General features: G+C 33.2%; 1 protein-coding gene across 1 annotated transcript in view; it reads right to left on the reverse strand.

The window, feature by feature from the left end:
• The window catches only part of LOC145692677 (uncharacterized), a 1,521,027-nt gene that overhangs the window by 577,900 nt on the left and 921,578 nt on the right, over window positions 1-21,549 (reverse strand). Inside the window, exons 254-259 of the mRNA XM_081768059.1 lie at window positions 12,810-12,851; window positions 12,198-12,242; window positions 11,060-11,116; window positions 7,927-7,983; window positions 5,919-5,993; window positions 2,390-2,437 (exon numbers count right to left, since the gene is read on the reverse strand). Of these exons, the coding sequence (XP_081624185.1) occupies window positions 2,390-2,437; window positions 5,919-5,993; window positions 7,927-7,983; window positions 11,060-11,116; window positions 12,198-12,242; window positions 12,810-12,851 (324 nt within the window). The remainder of the gene's footprint in view (window positions 1-2,389; window positions 2,438-5,918; window positions 5,994-7,926; window positions 7,984-11,059; window positions 11,117-12,197; window positions 12,243-12,809; window positions 12,852-21,549) is intronic.

The following is a 21,549-nucleotide window of genomic DNA, read 5'->3' on the forward strand; positions in this document are numbered from 1 at the left end:
TACTAACTAGTATTGTTTTGTCATTTAAATTAAATGCTACTCTTGCATTTGACTTTAGAAAACAAAGAACTTTCAATTATATTATTTTAAGTCTTTGTTACATAACTAACTCATTTTCTCATTTTCAGTGGTTAATACAAGAAAACAATACCAAAAATAACGAAGAGAGTCTAATATTATCAATGAAGCAAACTATCAATTGCATGAAGTATATTCTAAAATTCCACTAATTGGTTACACAATTTATAACAACATAACAGTTCCCACGCAATTATATATATTACATAGGCCGACGTTTTTAAATTTTTGAAAAGTTACAGAAACAAAACTCACTGATTCTGACTAATTTTAGGTCCCTAAATATGAATATTATATCCATTTTACTACATTAGCTCGCATTTTTGTGTAACGCATAATTGCCAAATTTACCATAATAGGGAAAATGAGCTTTCACGAAGTGTACTGGCCAATGAGCTGTTTGCGTGCCGAAAGGGAATCAACTTCATTTCGACAGTTGGTCAAGAACAACATTCAGTTTTAAAAATTCTTCAAATTAGTTTATTGAATCAAACCAGTTAAAAACTATATATTATCTTTGTGTATTAGCACTAAAAACTATATATATTCTGTTAGTGTAGGCACATTAGCATTTACATACACAGAGTAATTTATAAAGTCTAATGTTTAGAGCTGCAAATAACACCATCTGCTTTACTTTTTTCTTTTATGAAATGTTGGGTCCTCTCTCTTCACCAACCAGCATCACCACCACCAACCATCACTTAGTTTTGAAAAACACTGTCTAAGATACTTAAATCCTTCACCTCCTTTGTCCATAGCTTTTAGGAAATTCTTCATGAGACCCAACTTATTATGAAGAGGTGGAAGCAACACCTTGGCTGCATCAATCAGAGGCTCATACTTGACACTGTTAGTATCGGGCTTAAATGTCTCTCTGGGGGGCCAATCTTTTTGTGAAAAATGTTTAACTGTGGCTCTTGAGTACCAAACACACACACACACACACACACAAAAAGAGAATTTTGTAAATCCACCTTGCAGACCAAGTAATATTGCAATAACTTTCAAATCTCCGCAAATTTACCAACCATATTCTTTGTAGTTAATACGATTTAAAGTGAGTGCGAGATTCTCGTAAGTCCCTTTCATCGAAACAGAGTCTGCCACAGGAATAGACGACAGCTTATTTCCTTTATGAAGTAAAACTGCTTTAAAACTGTATTTGGACGAATCTGTGAAAATAAGCCAATCGGATGGATCATGTTGAATTTCTAATTCATTCATCAGACCATTGATGCCCATGCATACGCAAAGGGAACCTTCCGTTCAGTAGTATTCTGAAAATGGCTCATTTCTTTTCCTGTAGTGAGTGTCAGTATTTCCAGGAGCCAGTAAATTCCACTCTTTGAGTCTAGCGTCCAATCGTTCAGTTTCTCTTTCGAAAGTTGTAACTTTCTCACTAAATCATTCAACTCATGTTGTAGGATGAAGTGAGGCTCACTTTTACATGGAAGGAACTGCCTCTCGGATCTTCATCTCCAGATATTCAGTTGGTGTCCTCGTCGCTTCCTGTAGGGGCTGTAATATCGATAGTTTCCCATCCACGCTTTCGACACTCTGTCACTCCTAAACAGAACGGAATTTCCTCCATGTTCACTAGGACTTTTTAAAAATTCTTTTTAAATCTACTATTATCCGTCCAAGTTTGTCCACGTAGTTATCGTTCACCTTGGATATAAGTATAATTTTCATACTGAATGTTATTTGTATATTACCATTAAATCATTGAGCCATGTGACGTTTGAAAATGTAATTCTCCTGTAAGTATTTCAATATTCATTTGAAAACTAATGTAAAATATCTAAAATTTATAAGAAAAGTTTCAGTTGATTACCAAATAAAGCAAATCGCATTTTAAATTTAAGGTAAGCGTTTAATTGTTTCTGAAGTTAACATATGTTAGATGGATAAACTAGTTCATAATAATTTTATGCAATCCGTAGCTATAACCCTGCGTTTTTGTACGTAACACAAGTTTCTGTTTGGGTGAATATGTATATTATTGAATTGAGCTATTTATCTGAATATTATACATTTATGAAGCTAAAAAAATCCAGATACCTAATTGCATTTAAGACATGTATTTATATATTAGTATAAAAATTCGTCACAATTAAATGAGTCAGAATGCACAGACGTACAAATTTTCTATAAAATCAAATTGAACTTCTTTCAATAAATAATCAAGATAATGATACTGACAATAATAATAATAATAATAATAATAATAATAATAACAATAATAATAATAATAATAATAATAATAATAATAATAATAATAATAATAATAATAATAATAAATAATTACCTGCTATGGGTTGAATGCCTGGAATTATCATGGGCCTTTGTTGAATTTCTGTAAAGAAACAAAAAACAACATTAATAATAATTTTCCTATTTACTGTTTACCGGTATATATTGAAATTTTTTCGTATATTTTCATCAGTAAACGTGTACCTATATACGAAATATAAGGAATCTAAACTTCAAGCTGACAATTTGAAAATGCACTTTGTAATAAAGAGTGCCAATTATTTATTTAATTCTATTTTTATAGACAATCAGCAATTACTATATTAGATTATTTGGAAGTTAAATTAGATACAATGAGGTAAGTGAACACGATATCATTCGGTATCTTATTCCCAAGAGCAAGAAGTCGTTAAATAATATAAAAGATACTACTCAATTATAAAGTATGGTTCACTTTAGTGTTGTCATAATTTAAATATTTTTCATTATTTACTGAAAACATTTCATGGATAACACATCGTAATTTAATATTACAAAGTAATATTGAATGAAATATCCAATTTATCATCCTACCTCTGTGCTCTATAGTTGAAAGTACCTAGCAAATACCACTGAATAATCTCCATAATGGATTGGGGAAATGAAGCTACTGAGGAAGAACGGAAAACCCAGTTATAGCTAGTGAATACAGTGTAATATTCTTAACACGATCGAAAGGGGAGTCCTTTACGAAAGAATAGATACTATACCATTCAGGTGATATTTATTTACTCATTTATACATATTTCTGGCGATTGTCGACAGCTACGGCTTTAAACTTGTTACGTACGAGAGTTAACGTCACGTGGCAACTAACAATCCAGTAAAGCGAGATGGAAGGGAAACGGTCTTGAGCCTGTATGTTAGGTACAGGCCCTACAGTTTCCCAGTGTGAATGAAAAGTACCCGGGATTAATTTCACTCTATATGGCTGGCATGAAAAATCTGATACATCTCTTTGGCCAAGTGACCTCACCGGAAATTGAGCGCAAGATCACTCGAAGAAAAGGCGAGAGCGTTAACAACACAATACACAGGGAAATGCAAGTGCATCAACATCTTACATAAACCTGGTCCTGAAAATGGATGTTAAACACCAAACTTTCCAAGTAGTAATTTACTTCTCCATACCACACTTATTAAAAGAGTAATTAATTTAGTTTTTACATTCTGTCATGCAGTTATAAAGCCGAATGTTGTGTTTTTATAAGATGTTTTATTGACTTACTTTCGTTTCTGCTTTCATGTTTCATGGATATATGACAAAATAGAATTACGTCCATCTTAAACACAAACTAAATAAAACTTTCTTTACAAGGCTGTCTATAATCTTTATTATAAATTAACTAGAAACGTTACAGTTTCGGAAGTATATCACTTCCTTCTTCTGACATAACAAATGATGTAATATTGTAATGATGTAGAGATAACAAATGATGTAATATTATTTATGATTTCAGTTGGAGTAGTAGTCTGAAGAAGGAAGTGATATACTTCGGAAACTGTAATATTTCTAGTTAATTTATAATAAAGATTATAGACAGCCTTGTAAGAAAGTTGTATTTAGTTTGTGTTCAAAATTAATGCAAGATATAAATTTGTTTATTAAAGATAACTTCCCTTTTCAGCGTGGACGGTATATTAACCGCAAAATCCGTGATTTACTTTAAGGTGGAGTATGACCCACTGCAATATGTTCAAATTTCAATGTTTTCTCGCCTGGAACCAAACTTGGGACCACGCGCAACATAGCCATTGCAGAATATACTAGACCAGCAGAGAGAGCTTGTTGAATTTCGCGCGATTTCACTTTCATACATGGTTTTGAAAATGAAACTTGTTGTGCGTGTAATTTGAAACATATCACTCTAAAGCTTTTTCATGTACGTTTTAAATATACACAGCATAGACAATACGTGTACTTTTGTCTGATTTTAGGCCTGTGAGACTAGGACGCCAGAAACATGGTTTTAGTCAAATATATTTAAAGAAATTTAGACTTGGTCACAGAGGGTTCGAAGCAGCGAAACACATTAATACAACAGAGCGTGAGCTAAGAAATTCAATAAACAATGCAGTGTTAGATTTTAAATTTTATCGTAGAGAGCTATGGAGCTACGGTACTTGGATGATAACGGATGTTACGACTGTCTTCAACCACAAAAGACATTTTGTACTAATGGCTGGATCGCATTTCCGCTTCCATAATCTTTCCGGAACAGACATTACGATTGTGTGTGTGAGGTGCTTCATTGCTGGAGTGATCCACTACACTGTACCCAATCCTGATGAAATCTTCTAGGTTAAGCTTACAGCAAATTGACAGAATGCACCACAAACTGCGATACGTATGTTAGACATTCATTAGTTTATTTGCTATGTTAATAGAAGATTATATTATTTAAAAAATAGTTTTCAATCAAGTCAATGAACATTAGTTTGTATGTGTTCAGAATAATAATTAATTTTGGTAATTAAGTAAGTTTAATTCCGGGCTTAACTTTCCAATAGAAAGATACACAATAGGGCTAGGGGCAAACCTTTTGGAGGGTAGCTCGCGGACAGTCGCCATCTTGAATTGCATTTTTTTTATTTCAGGCTATAGATGGATCATAAGATACATGACCTTAGGCTACAATTTACTCAGTATGTCAAATCTGAAATTAGATTTCATGTATATTTATTTGCTGAGAAGTTATGGACAACGATAATTGATGTTTACCTGTTACGCAATGTACTCCACATGTGCTCCGTGCTTGGCAATACATGTGTGCAGACGCCTCTTCCAATTGCTATGAACACGGAGCACGGTAGCTGGGGAAATTTTCTCACAGACAGGCATGATACGTTGCTCAAGATGATAAAGATCACGAATTTTCACACTATACACCATGCCTTAATGTGCCTCCATGGGAGTGATGTCTGGTGACGGGGCAAAGCGTTCAACTGGCCCACGTTGACCAATCCACGCCCAAGGAAATTATTCATCCAGGTACTGACGCACCCGGATGCAAAAGTCGGGAGGCGCATCGTTTTCTTGATGAAATTGGGAAATGTACCATTTTCCGACACCAGATTTGGTAGTACCTGATCCTGTAACATCCCCAGGTATCGTTCCGCAGTTAAAGTTTCATGAATGAGAAAAGGATTCGCCTGTCGAGCACATTGTGTAACAGTTAAATATCAATTGCCGTTTCTGGTAACTTCTCACCAAACAAAGATACAAAAAGTCTGATTACAGATTTGACATCATGAGAAAATTCTAGCCTAAGGACACGTATTACATGACACACCTGTGGCTTGAATTAAATAAAAATGCAATTCAAGATGGCGGCCGACCGTGGACTAAATCTGCCCCTAGCCCTATTGTATATTTCCTAGATTAAGTTTAATATAAATACATCCGTACGGATTTTAAGACGATTGGTAAGTAACTTTTGAAATACCCTCTATATATACATATATATAACAATTACAATATTTAACAAAACAAAATAAACAATTACAATACTCAATTAGAAATAATATGGAACGACAGAACGTACCAGCAGGCAATTCAGGCTGAATCGTTCCTTGAGGCTGCTGTTCACCAGCCGGTCTTTCAACTGATGTTACAGGTCCTGCAAAACATATATTGTATACTAAGTTCTGTTGCCTGCTATTTGTTTAAATGACACAATATGTAAATATTTAAGTGTAGTGCTTTTTATCTAATAGTTAAACACATAGTACACATTGTGAAATACTCGTGAATGAGAGTATCAAAGTATTGAAATATTAAGTGTTGTTTATAATACATCTAACTGTTCAAGAGAGTCATGCAGCAATGATGAAAACCGGCTGACATTATACCGATGGAATAGTCAATACCTCTTTTTATTCATTTTTAGAAATGTATAGTATCAGGTCTAGCGTATTCCGTCTATAAACTTGGTTGAACCTGCACTTACTTTCGCCATCAGAAAATATTACATAAACACACGTAATGTACCTAAAACGATTTTCGACAGCACTAGATTTCAGAAAAATGATCACACACATCGAATGCAGCCCTGCTTGTTACTCTCTAAAATGAGAATACACGGAAGAACCGACCAATAGACCTGGAAACAGCGCCACAGTGGTGATTAGTATAAATACTGGAGCTCCTCGGTATGTATTCCAGGGATAATGTGCTGAATATATATGTGGTAAATTCACTGACTCACCGAAGTAGCTATGCATAAAACGTTGAAAGTTTGTGTTAATGTTTCCTTGCAGCTTAGGCTCAGAGTGAAATGGTATTTTGCGAAATACGTATTCTAAGAAGGGGTTGATGAGAAATACCATTTGCCATTTGCCAAATCTCCGAAATTTTAAGACGTAGTACTTTCAAATTTTTACAAGTATTTTCCTTGCTCCTAAACTGCAAACAAAGTAAAGTCTTGGAAAATAAGTATACTAAAAATCGATTAGAGACTTAAATAATTTTTCACGGAAACATGGTGCATGCTGATGAGGAGGGAGGTTAAATATTTTTCGTTAACATATTCTTCCTATGCAAACAGGCATCAGCTAGTAAATACATACATATGGAAAGTAATATGTATAATAAACTATGTATACGAGAAAAATAATGTTCAATGATATTTATGCCTCTCAGGATATATTAACTTCACTTCTTAATTATGGAAGCCCTATGAATCATTTAAGTTATTATTGTTGACTTGTTATATTGATTCTAATCTATTACAGAAAAAAATATAATTAAGTACTATATACGATTTTAAACTCACCTGTTGGAAGTAATTGATTGTAGCCTCCTGTTAATAAATCTGGTAATTTTGACAAGAAAGGAAAGCATTGTGCGTAGGATAGCTATTCGAATTTTAATGGGATTAAAAATATATTTCATATTCGACATGCATTTTCGACATGCATTTTTAAAAAATCAGTTGTACTGAATCCCGCCCAAATTCTCAGTAAATACTTTCTAATATAGCATTCAAGCTAGTACCGTTTGGTTACATCCGAGCTGACATGTTATTACTTCCTGTACAACTTCAATACTATCATTGAAGTATATTTTATCTTCTTGCAAAGAAAACTCGTTTAGCCTGTGAGAGAATATCTTTGAACTGCAAACTAGTTATATGACATTAATTTCTGGATTTCTACAGAATGAAGAAAACGTACATTGATATGTGTGGAGGACTTTCAATTAACATTATTAACCACTTTCTGCATGATTTTTTCTTGTAGCGGAAAGAAATAATTAGTATTGGAAATCCTCATATTGGAACATGAAAAATGAATTAAAATTTGAATTTTAGATTTTTCACTTAATTCCGACGAAAAATAAGTAAGTGTGATATATGACACACTTACTACTCACAATGAACATTCCAGATGACACCAAAATATCTTATTCATACACGTCAATATCTCACACAGCAGACAAAACAGTCATTCGGTACCTTTGATAAATCACAAAAAAGCTAAAGTAAAAAAGTGTATGTGCCGTATGTGGCACGGCATGTCGTAAGGGGTTAAGATAAAAGTAATTTGATTTACCTGATAATTTCTCAATTTCTTCATATATTGCAACTGGAGTAATCCATTGCATTGGATCTATGAATAAAAGAAAACAAACCTGTTAACATTTTTCTATAGATAAATAATGATAGAATGTAAGCGCAGAATAATTTTGGAACTGTCATGCACACTACTCGAATAAGACTTATGATTGCGTTATACTCACATTGTCCAACCCACTTATAGCGACGTTACCATACAAGCGATAGACCCTTTTTCGTCCTAAAATAATTCTCACATAAAAAGTTCTGATCTAATATGTACAATGGCTTCAGACGGTTGAAAATATTTTTTGTAAAAATATTTAAACAACATTGTTTATAACTTTCTCAATTATACTTTACATTCGTATTAAAATGAAACGAAATCTTTAATTTATTCCATTATTATACTCTTTAAGACTGGACATACATGAAAGGGAACGGCTATGAAACAATTGGTGGAATGAAAATCTGATAGGACACGTAGGAATCAGAAGAAAACCCACAGACGCTATTTTATTTACTACAAATTCACGTGGATTGTTTTGTAATCAAGGAATCCATAGCACTAGATTAGAACAAGCTATCAGTAAACCACTGTTCCTACCTTACGATCGTTTTGTTTCTTGTTTTCGGTATTGCCTTAGTGAGAAATTCTATTAATATACATTAGAATGGTATGTATATTTATTAACTTTCAATTTCCTGTATCCTACAAGTTGAATTGTCTAAAACAGTAGATAAGATTCAAACTCCAATAATAAAATCATCCTTCAAATATAAATTGTATTAACATTTTTCAATTGCGTTATTTATACCCTTTCTGCTTTATGAACTGTTGTCAGAATTAGTAACTGACACTTTGTGCTTTAAATGCGTTTTATAGAAATTAACACAAATTCGAAGTTAACATTTTAATATGATAGCTTATCTTACAGACGATTATTTTAAGTTAGTATTTCAATGCTTAGGTTGTCGGGCTTTCAGTAATACTCCTGTAAACTTCCGAAAAGTTTAAAGATTATTGCGGTTCATCAGTCACAAAATATTGTGTCTTGCATCTTGCACTGTAAGTACAAGTCTCATATTCGTCTGTATGCAGTAGTTTGGTTTTCTCCACTATAAGTATAGTTTTAATATTCAGACTTAATCTTTTTACACTAATGGTATGACTCACCTACTTCCCAAATTAGAAGTACTGTCTTTCCTAGCGTAAGTAACTGATCATCAATCATTTTAACTCAAACACAAATATTGGCATGAAGTGTCACGTTAGAGTACATTTGCTGTGTAGCGTAAGGGTGGTCGTCTGTGATTGTTACGTAAAACAAGAGGTGTCTAAGACAAATAAGATGGATTGAAAATTCTGAATAAAGTCGTAAGAACAAAGATTAAGAAGATTATATAAGTATATGAATTGGGAACGATTCAAAGAAATTATTGTTTATACATTAAAGATCAAAGTTATGAATCAAAGGAAGAATAATTATTTTGATTACTGGTGGAATACGATTCTAGATAGTTCGAAAATAATTATTAGTAAAACTACTAACACTAGTCAAATTCTACTCTTTTAAAAAGTAACACCTTGTAATATTCTATATTTTTATAAGTTAACAATAAACTTTAAAAGGAAGTTTATATTTCAGTAGTTTTAACTACTGTTAGAACTATTGTTCTGAAGTTGATTCTTTCGTTACTTTATGAAACAAACTTGCTTACATATACATTGAAAAATATTGAACTATAAATCCGAAAGAATACTATTAAAACACTTCTATGTTTAAAAGAGCGTTCATTTGTAATCACATATTTATCCAATACACGTAGGCTAAAGAGGTGAATAATAAAAAAATGTAATTATAATGGAAAAGTTCGGGGAGCTAAAACAATAAAGTAACATAATTCAAATTTAGTGGAACGTTGTCTACCACAGGTTTGCATGAAGTAGGGTTGAAAAAGAAACGGCTAATGCAGAAGTTAGCGCTGTGCCAACACGAACGTCATATTCCATGAACTATTTAAATATTATACACCATTTGTTCCATATCGAAAGTTTACATTGGCGCAACTACTAAAGAGTGTTAAAATCGATATTTACAGTATAATTTGTGAGTTGAATTACAGGAATGATCGGAAAATCGTTAGAAATGCAGTATGGAAAGTCAAACGACTATAGGGTCCTTCACTGACTTCCCAACCAGTTTAATATCCGAACCAGATATACGCACATACAATTATGGTAATTATAACTTAATTAAGATATTGCTATTACTGTTATGTTTATTGGTATTATAATTAGATACTACGTATGCCTATCAATACTTGCCAGTGTAATATTTCGCCGGACAAAATTGGATTTCGTTTCTAATATTTCCAATAGTGCCTCGAATCTTCGCTCACTGGCTTAGTTCAAACATGAATTTGATTGTGAGTCCTTCAATTTGCATACTATTTGCATTTGCTTAATCCAAACATAAATTTGAATGAAGAATACTGTAATAGCGTACTATTTGCATTGGTTTAATCCAAAGATGAATTTGTTGAAGAGAACCGTAATCTGCATACTATTTGCATTGGCTTAGTTCAAACATGAATTTAGTGGAAGACTATCGTAACTTGCATACTATTTACATGAGCTTAGTTCAAACATGAATTTGGTTCAAGAATAATGTAATTTGCATACTATTTGCATTGGTCTAATCCAAACATAAAGTTGGTTAAAGAGTACCGTAATTTGCATACAATTTGCATTGGTTTAGTGCAAACATGAATTTAGTTTAAGAGTATCGTGATTTGCATACTATTTGCATTGGCTTAGTCCAAACATGAATTTGATTGTACTATAATTTGCATACTATTTGCATTAAATTTATTATTTTTAAAATTTAGTGTTCAATGGTTACGCACCAAGGGTAAAGCAAACGGTGATGATGAGATTGATGAGCATTGTGAAATGAGGAAAGTTGAAGGAAAGAGGTGAACTCCGAGAATACTTTCGTACAGCAGCTTTAAATTTATAATTTTGTTAATCAGAGTTAACAATGTACAATAAAATGAAACAAATATGTAAGAATAATTTTCATCTATTTACTTTAATGTTTAGACAGAGAGAAAAGAGATTGACTTACGCAACAACGGTGGACGTGCTTCTGTATCAGTTGACACTTGAGATGGTGCTTGTCCTTCTGAAAGAATTTATATTATATTTCTTACAATATGATTTTATACTATTACCAAAACCTGAAGTTTTCAGTTTATATACTTACTATTTTTGAAACCAGAATACAACATAATTTAAAATAAAAAATAAAATAGAAAACTTATTCTTCGTCCTTCTAAAAATATTTTGCTAAAACCATTTTAAGCAATATAAATAGCTTTATACCAAAATTTGGCTTGAGAAAAACGGCAACTATTCACAATAACTGATACCGCTAGTAGCATGAAAGGTAGTTAAACACTATCTATGAAGTTGAAAATGTGTATAGCGTGTTTAAAATATTAATATTTGCAACACTTTCCCAAGAAAATCAATTTTAGAATCAGTGTTTGATGAAGGCTACAAAATTGTTTCAGTGCTTGAAGAAAGCTCCGTTACAGTATTTGTAAGCAGCTCAGAATGTAACTATTGTATAATGTGTTGACAGCACGAATGCAAGTAAAAAAGTGTTTATTTTTAAACAGTTGTTTCCACTTTCATTTTTCATATTGATTTTAGGAACTCCGCGGGTTGGAAATTATTTTTTATGAGGTAATACAATAATTCACTGTAACCCATGAAACGCAATACATTTTATATTATTTGACTGAAATTTATCATTTCTTGACATTTTTGAACCTAGATTACGAAAATTATGCTGCACTGAACATTGTATCATATCCAGGTCTAACGTCCTATGTTAGATATATTTTGAGAGATAACCATTAATATTTCTGAGGAAAAGACGAACCGCACTTTTCAAAACTTATGTTTCTTGTAATTTTATTGAGGATATTCTACGGTTGACATTTGATAATGTTATAATATAGAAACAATGTGTTTGAATATGCCAATATGTTTATAAGCGATATTTATTTATTATTATACATTTGATACAAGAAGTTAGAAAATATCTTTTCTATTCATTTTTAGAAAAAAAACTATTAGAAGCACTTATGTTTAAACATGGAACATGTCAAACACGTTTCTTAAATGGTTGTACTACTAGGTCATCGCTGTACCTTGTATTGCTTGAAAATAATTTAAATGTTGATGACATATCTTACCTGGGATAAAGGGTTGAGTTCCCAATATTGATTCAGGGTGTTGTTCTAATTAGAAAAAAATACTTTACTGTACTCATAATATAGATACAAAGTGAAAAACGTATTTCTTATTTTCATTATTGTATTACGATTATGAAATATTAAGCATTTTCAATATAAAATTATTATTAAGTTTGTATTTTTAATAAAATAAATTAGTAAAAATAAATTCGCTCTGGACAGTCATTATCAGGTCAAGTTTAATGAACGTAAATACAGAATCAAATTTATGCTCTTAGTGCCTAAAAATAATCTCAATGTAGTCACAATATTGTCTTATTTCAGTATTTTACTTTACTATATTGTTAGTCGAAGTTCGTAAAAAAAATGTACAATACTTGTTATATAATTACGGATCAACAACACATGTGGTTTAAATGACAACCAAACAGTCATAATAAAAAATGTAAACAGTTTAATATTTTCATATGACATTAAAAATATATATTTAGTTAAATAGGAAAAATAATACTTAAACATAATACTTTCTTCAATCATTTTTCTCAATTGAAAAACAGGTCTTAAATTCATGTATACAATAGCAAAATATGAACATGTAATGATAGATCTAACCTTCAGCTGGTTTTCCTCTGGAAGGTGTTTCTCGTTCAGGTTCTGAAAGTAAATGTACAAATATTCATTCAATTTGGTACTGCAATATTCTTTTAATATTGGGACGTTAATTGAAATTAACAACATGTTTTTTTTTTTTAAGTAAAGATGTAGTTTATCACATAACAATGCATGTAGCTGCAGATAGCCTGAAATTTATACTTAAATTATGAAGCAAAATAATTCTTAATTGAGAATTCATTAGTGTTTCCAACCTTTTTCAATGTTTCTAGCACTTTTTAACTTTCTACTCAAATTGGTTCCCAGATTATTATATAAACACTTTTATTTTAAAATTGTTCTTACACTTAATATCTGTTTCTCCAATTAGCGCTAGTTCAGACAAATACGTTTAGATAAAATTTATCAGTTCTAAAAGTAACCTTTGTAACTGCAAACTACAACTAGTTGCGAGCTTTCGAACTCTATCAAATTTTGTTTCTACAATTAAACGCTTTATCTTATTTTTACCAATTAAATAGTACACTACAAACATAGTTCGTGCTCTTACAAAATACGAATAATTTTCAGTGCGCTCTTGCAAAGTCTGGTGAGTACCTCCAAACTTACCAGGATCACAGTTTGGGAACTGTTAGATTTGGCATTTTAAGTAATATACATTATTTGTGGCAGAATTTGAATTGAACATTGGATATCCTTCAACTGTAAAATATATATGTTTTAAAATTACTGATAAAGAAAACATTTACGTAAGTGTACTGTCTTTTATGAAACAACAAGAGGATAAACCATTTGCACTGAACGTAATCATGATCGGATAATATTCATGAATATCTTGGAAGAAGACCAGCGAAAAAGGTGAGTATTTTAGTCTTGTCATGATCAATGCAGAGCAGTGTCTCAAACTACAACTCAATCTTAGAAGATATTATTGCTGATATCGAGGATGAGATCACTTATGTCTTTCTTCGCTGATGTTAAATCGTCATTGCTGTTTTCGAAAGTCCTGAACTACATAAAAAATGGTCCAAATTCGTTGTCAACCACGTATCAATTATAAGCAAACTTTGTGCCCTAAATATCTCACCAAAACACATACCTATGTGTCGGTCTAAGGATGGTGCAAATTTCCATGAGTTACACTATAACACTTTCATTTATGTTTTAATATCGTATCTCTCTCCAACAAGCTACTTTCAACATTTTAGTCACTTCTTAAAAGAGATTATGTTTCCGTTTCTTCTAGAGACGGCAGTGCAATATGCGCTTGAGATCTTTTTGCATCACTAGTCGTTAATAAGTTTGCATATAATCTAATCATTGCTTATCACATCACCTAAATTTCAAGTTGTGAGGTCCTACTATTTTGATTAACCAGGTACTTTCACTTCCAGAAATTCCGATTTAGATATGAGGCAACTGGAGCATACATTTTATTCGCGGCAACCTAGTGTGACAGGGAATCACATAGACTGTTTTTAATAGGAGCAAAAATTATGATGATGGTAACAACAATTGAATATTTCAAATCGTTCCGGAGATTATAAACACGGTTAAAATTTGTGGAAGTAGTTAAAATCATTTTTATGATAATTTGTAATGGCACTTAAAGAAACATGATGGTGTAATATTATATAAACAAAAAAATTAAGAATTAATATTTAGAAAAAAAAACATAAATTTGTTATTTTAGTCAATATAGCACTCTTAACATGTCGTTTACATGTCTCTGAAGCGATTGAGACATCAGATTGCTGCAAATGCCATTAGAAATCCATTTTCGTAACTAAATACGAAAAAAGAGGAATCTCAAGAACTAAAACCTTAAAAAAAAAGACAAAATTTTAATTCCTTTCAAATCTTTCCATATTCATTCCAAATCGTCGTACCATGATTATAATATTCGACACTGAAATAATATCAATATAAAATGCATCGTTCATATGACTTACGTAATTGCTGTTTAGAGGCTTTCAAAACTTGCATGTCTGTGATATTTCATTCGTTGTTACTTTGTAACCTTAAGTAATAAATGTATTGCTATTCTTATTTTAAAACGTAAATTTGAAATATGAAATAATCTTATGTATTGACATTTCAACGACATGGCTCTGTATTAGGTTAGCGACACTTGTGACGACATTGATTGTCACAAATATGGTAATGAGTAATTGTTCTATGTATGTATATATAATATGTATGTATATATAATAAGGTAACTTATCATTATAGATTTATTAGGAGTTAGATGGCGCCATCTTCTATTTTATGGGAACATTTGACCTTATTCCCTTTTTGCGCTTTCCATCCTACTTTTTCTGTTTGTACTGAGTTGTTTGTACTGTTTGTACAGGTTTGTACTGAATTGAAAAATTATATTCAAAGATCTGGTACCAGCGGGTAATGAAAATGACGAGGTTCTCGTGATCTAAAATCCGGATTGTGATTGGTTGGTTTCGAATCTGAAATAGAAGCCAAGGATCAACTGACGTCGATCGTCAGTTGGTCACTGTTTAAGGTACGTAGAGTTTGTTGCTTCACACTTTGTTAAACTAAATTATTATCTTTTTGCGAAAAATGTTGAAAAAGTTTGTCAGTGGATTTCCGTGAGGATACTCAATGTATTTGAAAGATGATTGTTTAAGGATTGACATATTTAGACACGAGCAAGGGTAAAATTTTGCAAATTGAAAATTTGACTACATAAAGACAAGAAAATTAGAGGTTGCTGTAGGTCAAGTTTGAATAGCGCTCTTGTGAAAAAAATGTATTCCATTCCGTTTCCATTAGGAACTGTAGGATTTTTTAAAAATTTATTATCCAATTTTAATTTTTTGTGTACTATTAGTTGTTTTTTTATTTTTCCCTTTATTTATAAGAAATTGTTTATCCTTGTTAATTGAAATAGTAGGTTTGTCATTGGTAAGTACCTTCCTTGAAAAACTAAAATAATTTTTGGCTTAAGTGTTGCATATTCAAAGTAAGAGTGATATATTTACATAATCTGGATGCGCTACGCGGCCTTTTAATACACTACCGGCGAAAATACTCCCCACTTTTTTCAGGATTATTTTCCAGGTGGACAGGTCAGTATTTTGAAAGTTAGATATGTACTGTTCTCTTATTCTTTCAAGTACGGATTTTGGCCCGGGGTGCTCATTCGGAAATATAGGGGATTAAGAGTGTTTCGTTACAGAACAGTAACCAGCTCACCTAAAGTTTTCTCACTTATAAAATTTAAATATAAATTCAGTTGTTTACTTTTGATATTCATGTCATATAAAGTCAGGGCTGTGTATATAATTACTTCGTCGTATAAAGTAATTGACTACCTTGTAGAAAGTCTTTGTTGGGCAGTTCAAGGAATTGGTTCCGAGGATCGGGTCTATGTTATCTGGTATATAAGTATAGAATCGTATCCAAAAATAGAAAAATGGCTGTAGGTGGTGACTCTACTTTCTTTCTTGAATAAGAGTTTGTAGACGAAAATACTATCGATGTTTATGCGTTTGTTAATATGACAATAGACGAAAGGAATCAAAAATGTTTTCTATGAGTGAAAGTGACGCGAAGAAAATGCAATTGGCCATTACAAGTGATAACAGCAAGACCGCAGCTGTCGGTTCCGGTGTTGAAGTAGGTCAGGGTAGAGGCACTGATAATACAATCGCACAGCCCGGTGGATTTGGGTGTGTGCGAACAGTTTTCAGTCAACCAGGTCACCTCTTAACTCGGTGAACGAGCAAGTAAAAGCGGAACCTCTATCGGAATTGACACAAAACAGTTGTTTTAATAAGATGGAACAATCATCAGCATTTTTAGATTTACGATCATTCATAGAATCATTAGAAAATTTTGATAGTACGGATCCCTTAAAATTGTATCAATTTATTCAAAAGACTGATGAATTTTATAACATTGAGCGTTTCTTTTTTTTTCTGCGGTTTTGTACTCATTGCGTGGAAAAGTTAGTGGTCCACTGCAGGAAATTCTGAACAAGCTGCCACATATATGTAAAAGCTCGGATTTTGCACGTGATTTTGTTTTTCATAATTTATTATCAGAATGTGCTATTCAGACAATAGTAGTAGAATACATGTATGGCAATCAAGAGAATAACGAGGATTTAAAAGCCTATGTAAAGCGTGTAACTACTGTTGATAAACTTTTGAAGTTGCGTTGCAGGGACAAAAAGCTGATTAGTTTTATTACAAGTGAAGTTCTTCCGTACATAAGGGAGCGGTTGTTCTATCATAGAAAACCCCAGACTATAGATGAACTTAATAAAGTGGTTAGTGAATATAGGTACCATGAACTTTATATGAAGCAGTTTACTTATAAAATGAGGTCCCAAACAAAGGCGCCGGCTGCTCCGATAGGGAGTGACTTTAAGAATTATCGTAGAACTATAAGCTGTTACAAAGGTTAGGGTCCACATCCAGTGAGGCTATGCCCAGAAAATAGATCTTCGAAAACTTTTTCTTCTTTTTCAAATAAGACTAATAGGAACTTTATTCGTTTAAATAAAAAGATGATGCTGCGTGTATTGAAGTTAAAGTATGTGGAATTGCAGTGAACAGTTGTTTAGATAGCGGGTGTGTGACTAATCTTTTGAATTTGGAGCTTTCTAATACAATTAAAAACTCTAGTGAGGTGTAAATACATTAGAAAGAGTGCTCTAAATGAAAAACTATAAATGAATAATCCATGGTGTTGAGACCTTCAGTTTTGGTTCCGTTTACAGTGAATAATTACACCTTTAAATGCAAGCTGTTTTCGTTTAAAGATTTGAAATTTCCCAATTTGATGGGCTTATTTGTTTTCGTCAGGAAAGAGTTTTAGTGGATTCCAATGTATCTAAGGTTGTTTTTAGCAAAACAAATGTTACTACCCGCTTGTTGACTTCCCCTCCCCCCATCTTTCCAAACGAATTTTCTGCGGCTTCTTCTCATCCCACGACGACGGTGGGTCATCCGCTAGTCTATTTTTGGGAGATCTCTCTAGTCCCGATGGTACACCCTGGAGCAAAAGAAAGAACAAACATGGAGTAAATAGGCAATGGGTCTTCGCTCGCTCGAGTTTTAATGAAACAACTGCTTATAGGGAGAGTGGCACTGGAACTTAGCCTGGTGTTTTGAAGATGCTTGGTAATGGAGAGGAAAAGTACAGGTTTTGGCAAAAAGTATACCTTTCAGAAAGAACAACATAAAAAGTAGATGGTCCGAGAAACAATAAACATTCGATTGCGTAACTAAAAGATAATTCCATCTTTGATTCTAATCGAAAAATTGTCGCGGATGTAGGTGGTTCTGTTAGCTCTATGCCAATAGAGGGAGAAAAACATTGTGTTAATATTGATGTAACGTTTTGTTCTAGTAATTAAGATTATATTTCTTCTGATGTTTTGGGTCAGGAAGGGGATCCGTTGCTATTAGCAGTTAATAATTGTAAAAGTGATAAATGGGAAATTAATACAGATGAAAAGATTAAGATTTTGAATGGTATCGATGACGAACTTTTGAAACAAGATCCTACTTTGGTTTAGTGTGTAGAATATTTATTAGATAAATATGCGAATGTCATTACCCACCGAATTGGTACTATCAGTGACTTTGAATACACTATTCAATTAAAGTCTGATGAAGTAGTTCGGGAGCGCCAATATTCTTTTTCGAAAAGTCAGCAACAAAAGTTATCGAACTTAATTGAACAATTATTAGAAAATGGTGTGGCACAACCTTCTAAGTCTGAATATAGATCTCCATACTTTCTAGTGCGTAATAAAGATGGATCACCTAGACTAGTAGTACACTACTCTAAACAGAATAGGCTCAGTTGAGGGGACAGCGTGCCTTGTCCTAATATAGAGGAGTGCATTAGTTCACTTGCTAAAGCCAAATATATAAGCAAAATCGATGGGAAGAAAGCTGTTTTCCAAGTATAGTTGACTCCCGACAGCCGTAAGCTCACAGCATTCACAGTACAGGATAAACTATATGAATATTCCCGATTCGCAATGGGTATCTGTAATGCAGTACAAGCACTTATCCCCATATATGATATCCTGGGAGACGTACGTGGACACGGGGTAGAATAGTATGCAGATGACATTGTGATTTTTGATTCTACAATCCCGCAACATAGTCAGTTGTTCGAAGAAGTCTTATTGCGTGTTGTAAAAAGGGGCCTAACCATCTCACCAGATAAATTTTTACTTTTGAGGAGTAGTATTGAATGTTTGGATTTCTTATTAAAGATGGCGAGATATCTATGTTGCCAGAGAAGCTGCAAGCTATACAGGATCTCCGTCCGTCTGTAAATCGCAGGGGGTTGTGTAAAATGTTAGGATTTTTAAATTTCTACGCTAAATTCTTCTATAATAATGCAGGTATCGTAGAACCGATTAAGAACGCCGAAACTGAAGTTTGAGTGGGGTCCGTTACAGGAAGCGAGTCTTAAGTAAATAAAAGAATCTTTTGTTGAAAAAAATATTTTGCGAATTCCGGACATGAGTAAACGCTTTTACTTGCATACTGACACAACTATACGTTGCCAAGCGGCTATATTATCACAGAAGGATGAGCAAGGTTAATTGCGGCCTGTTTGGTTCTACATTAAGACTTTGAAACCAACTGATTTTAACCGCACTATTTTTCAACTTGAACTTCTTGCTATATATAATGCGGTAATGAGATTTCGCCCGTTTTTGTGTTCGGAGTTGTAGTATTTTCACTGATAATAGAGCTTTGGTTAACATGTTGCGAAACCCTAAGTACTTGGGAATATATGCCAACTTTCTGCAGAACTTATTTGTGTTCAGTTTTAAAATAGTACATGTTTCTAGTTATAAGAATTGTCAAGTAGATTTTATTTTCATGATTTATGAGATAAATCCGAATGATATTGATGTTGATCCTAGTCCTATTAATGACTCAGATGGGTATATGTTTAGTCTGTAGAATTTAAAGCTAGCACATGAGGATATTCAACAGTACCAGCAATCAGAGGCAGATACTAAGGATATTTATGAGATGTTAAAGAGATGGAGGGGAGAATCAACAATATAAGTTAATGTGAGATAGTTTACACATAAAAACCAAGGCTAAGGTGTTGCCTTATAAAATACTCCTTTCGCGTATATTGATACCCATACTACTAAGTTATTATCGTACTTTATTACTTAATGGAGGGCACTTAGGTTTATTGAAGGTGTACAAAAAGATTTGTAGATATTTGTCTTAGCCAAATATATTAAAAGAAGTGTGGGACTTTGTCCGTTCGTGTCATGAGTGTCAATTAGTAAATACACGAAATACCTTTCCAAAGGACAACTAATTTCGGAATATTGTAAGGCAATTATCGACCATTATTATGTGGACTTAGCGGGGCCGTTTCCTGGTATCGGTATGTCATTCTGTGTTTAGATAACGCGAGTTGTTATCTTCATTTGGTTCCGTTACGCAATGCTACTAGTAAGTTAGTAGTTAAGGTGTTATATGTCATTTTCTGTAAATATGGCTTTATTAGAGCCATTTCCATTGACAGGGGCCCTAGCTTTTCATCGTCCTATTTTAGACAATTTTTGTTTGGTATGGCATAAAGCAAATACGCTGTTCTATGTATTTTCCAGGAGGGAACTCAGTTGAAAAGTATGTGAGACTTGTTAAAACGTGCCTTCGAGCATATCTAGATGCAGACAATGAACTTCTCGAGGAACTTAAAGCAGAAGACATTGACGTAGCGAAATGTTTTCGCATTAAAAATAACAATGGTGCTACATAAATGTTTCGTGTCTTAACCACGTCCCAAACTTCTATTGGTACGTTATTGCAAGTCGGAGCTTATATCTTCAAACAACGACACCGTGTTAAGCCATCCCGTACTAGCACTTAGTGACGAGAATCTATCTCTCAAACTTGGCGTTAACTGTTGCTACGATCTATGTCCGTCCCGGGCATCTAATTCCGCTAGAATTCTTTGGTTATTTGTTTTCCCAGTATCGCAATCTTCTAATCTTGTCGGATGTCAATATCTACAGTCACTCCCACAGAGATAAAACTCAGTTCTTTGGTTATATATCTCTAGATTTACATGGCAACCTACCCAGACATACCAGGCCTAGTAGCCAAACTACCCCTGATGTTCTTATTAGTACATCTACATTAGTTGCTAAAGCAACTGTATCTGCTTTAGATTGCATCTGTATTGATCATATACCCATAAAGGTTACAATCAACCATGCACGCCCACCATCGTCTCCATCATTCGAAAGAACTCTATTCTTGTACGATAAAGCTAATTGGGAACAGTATCGGACTGATATCGGTATAGCAATGGATCAGTTGAAACCGCCGAAGTCTGAAACTGATCTCACAATGCCGATCAGAGCATTACAACTGTTCTTGTTAAAAGTGTTAATAAAAATATCCTACCTACCATGGTAAAACGTATCAACCAATGTGTCCCCTGAATATCTTTCACTTGTAGGAAAATCCAGGTAGTATTTCCGTGAATATGAAAAGACACGAAATCCAGAATATTGGGCTCAGGCGCGTCGTTGGCAACGCACAGTTCACAACTACATTGTTGTCCACAAACGACTTAGCTGGAGTAAAACATGCAACATGCTGAACACTGAAACACATATTACAAGGTACTGGAAAAAAATTAACCTATTAACTGGGCAGAAAGTTAGTACTGCATACCCTCTTGTACAGGACGATCGTCATTTGCAAACAGA

This window comes from Thermobia domestica, chromosome 8 (genome assembly GCF_964235325.1).
Source record: "Thermobia domestica chromosome 8, izTheDome1.hap1.1, whole genome shotgun sequence".
NCBI lineage: Eukaryota > Metazoa > Arthropoda > Insecta > Zygentoma > Lepismatidae > Thermobia > Thermobia domestica.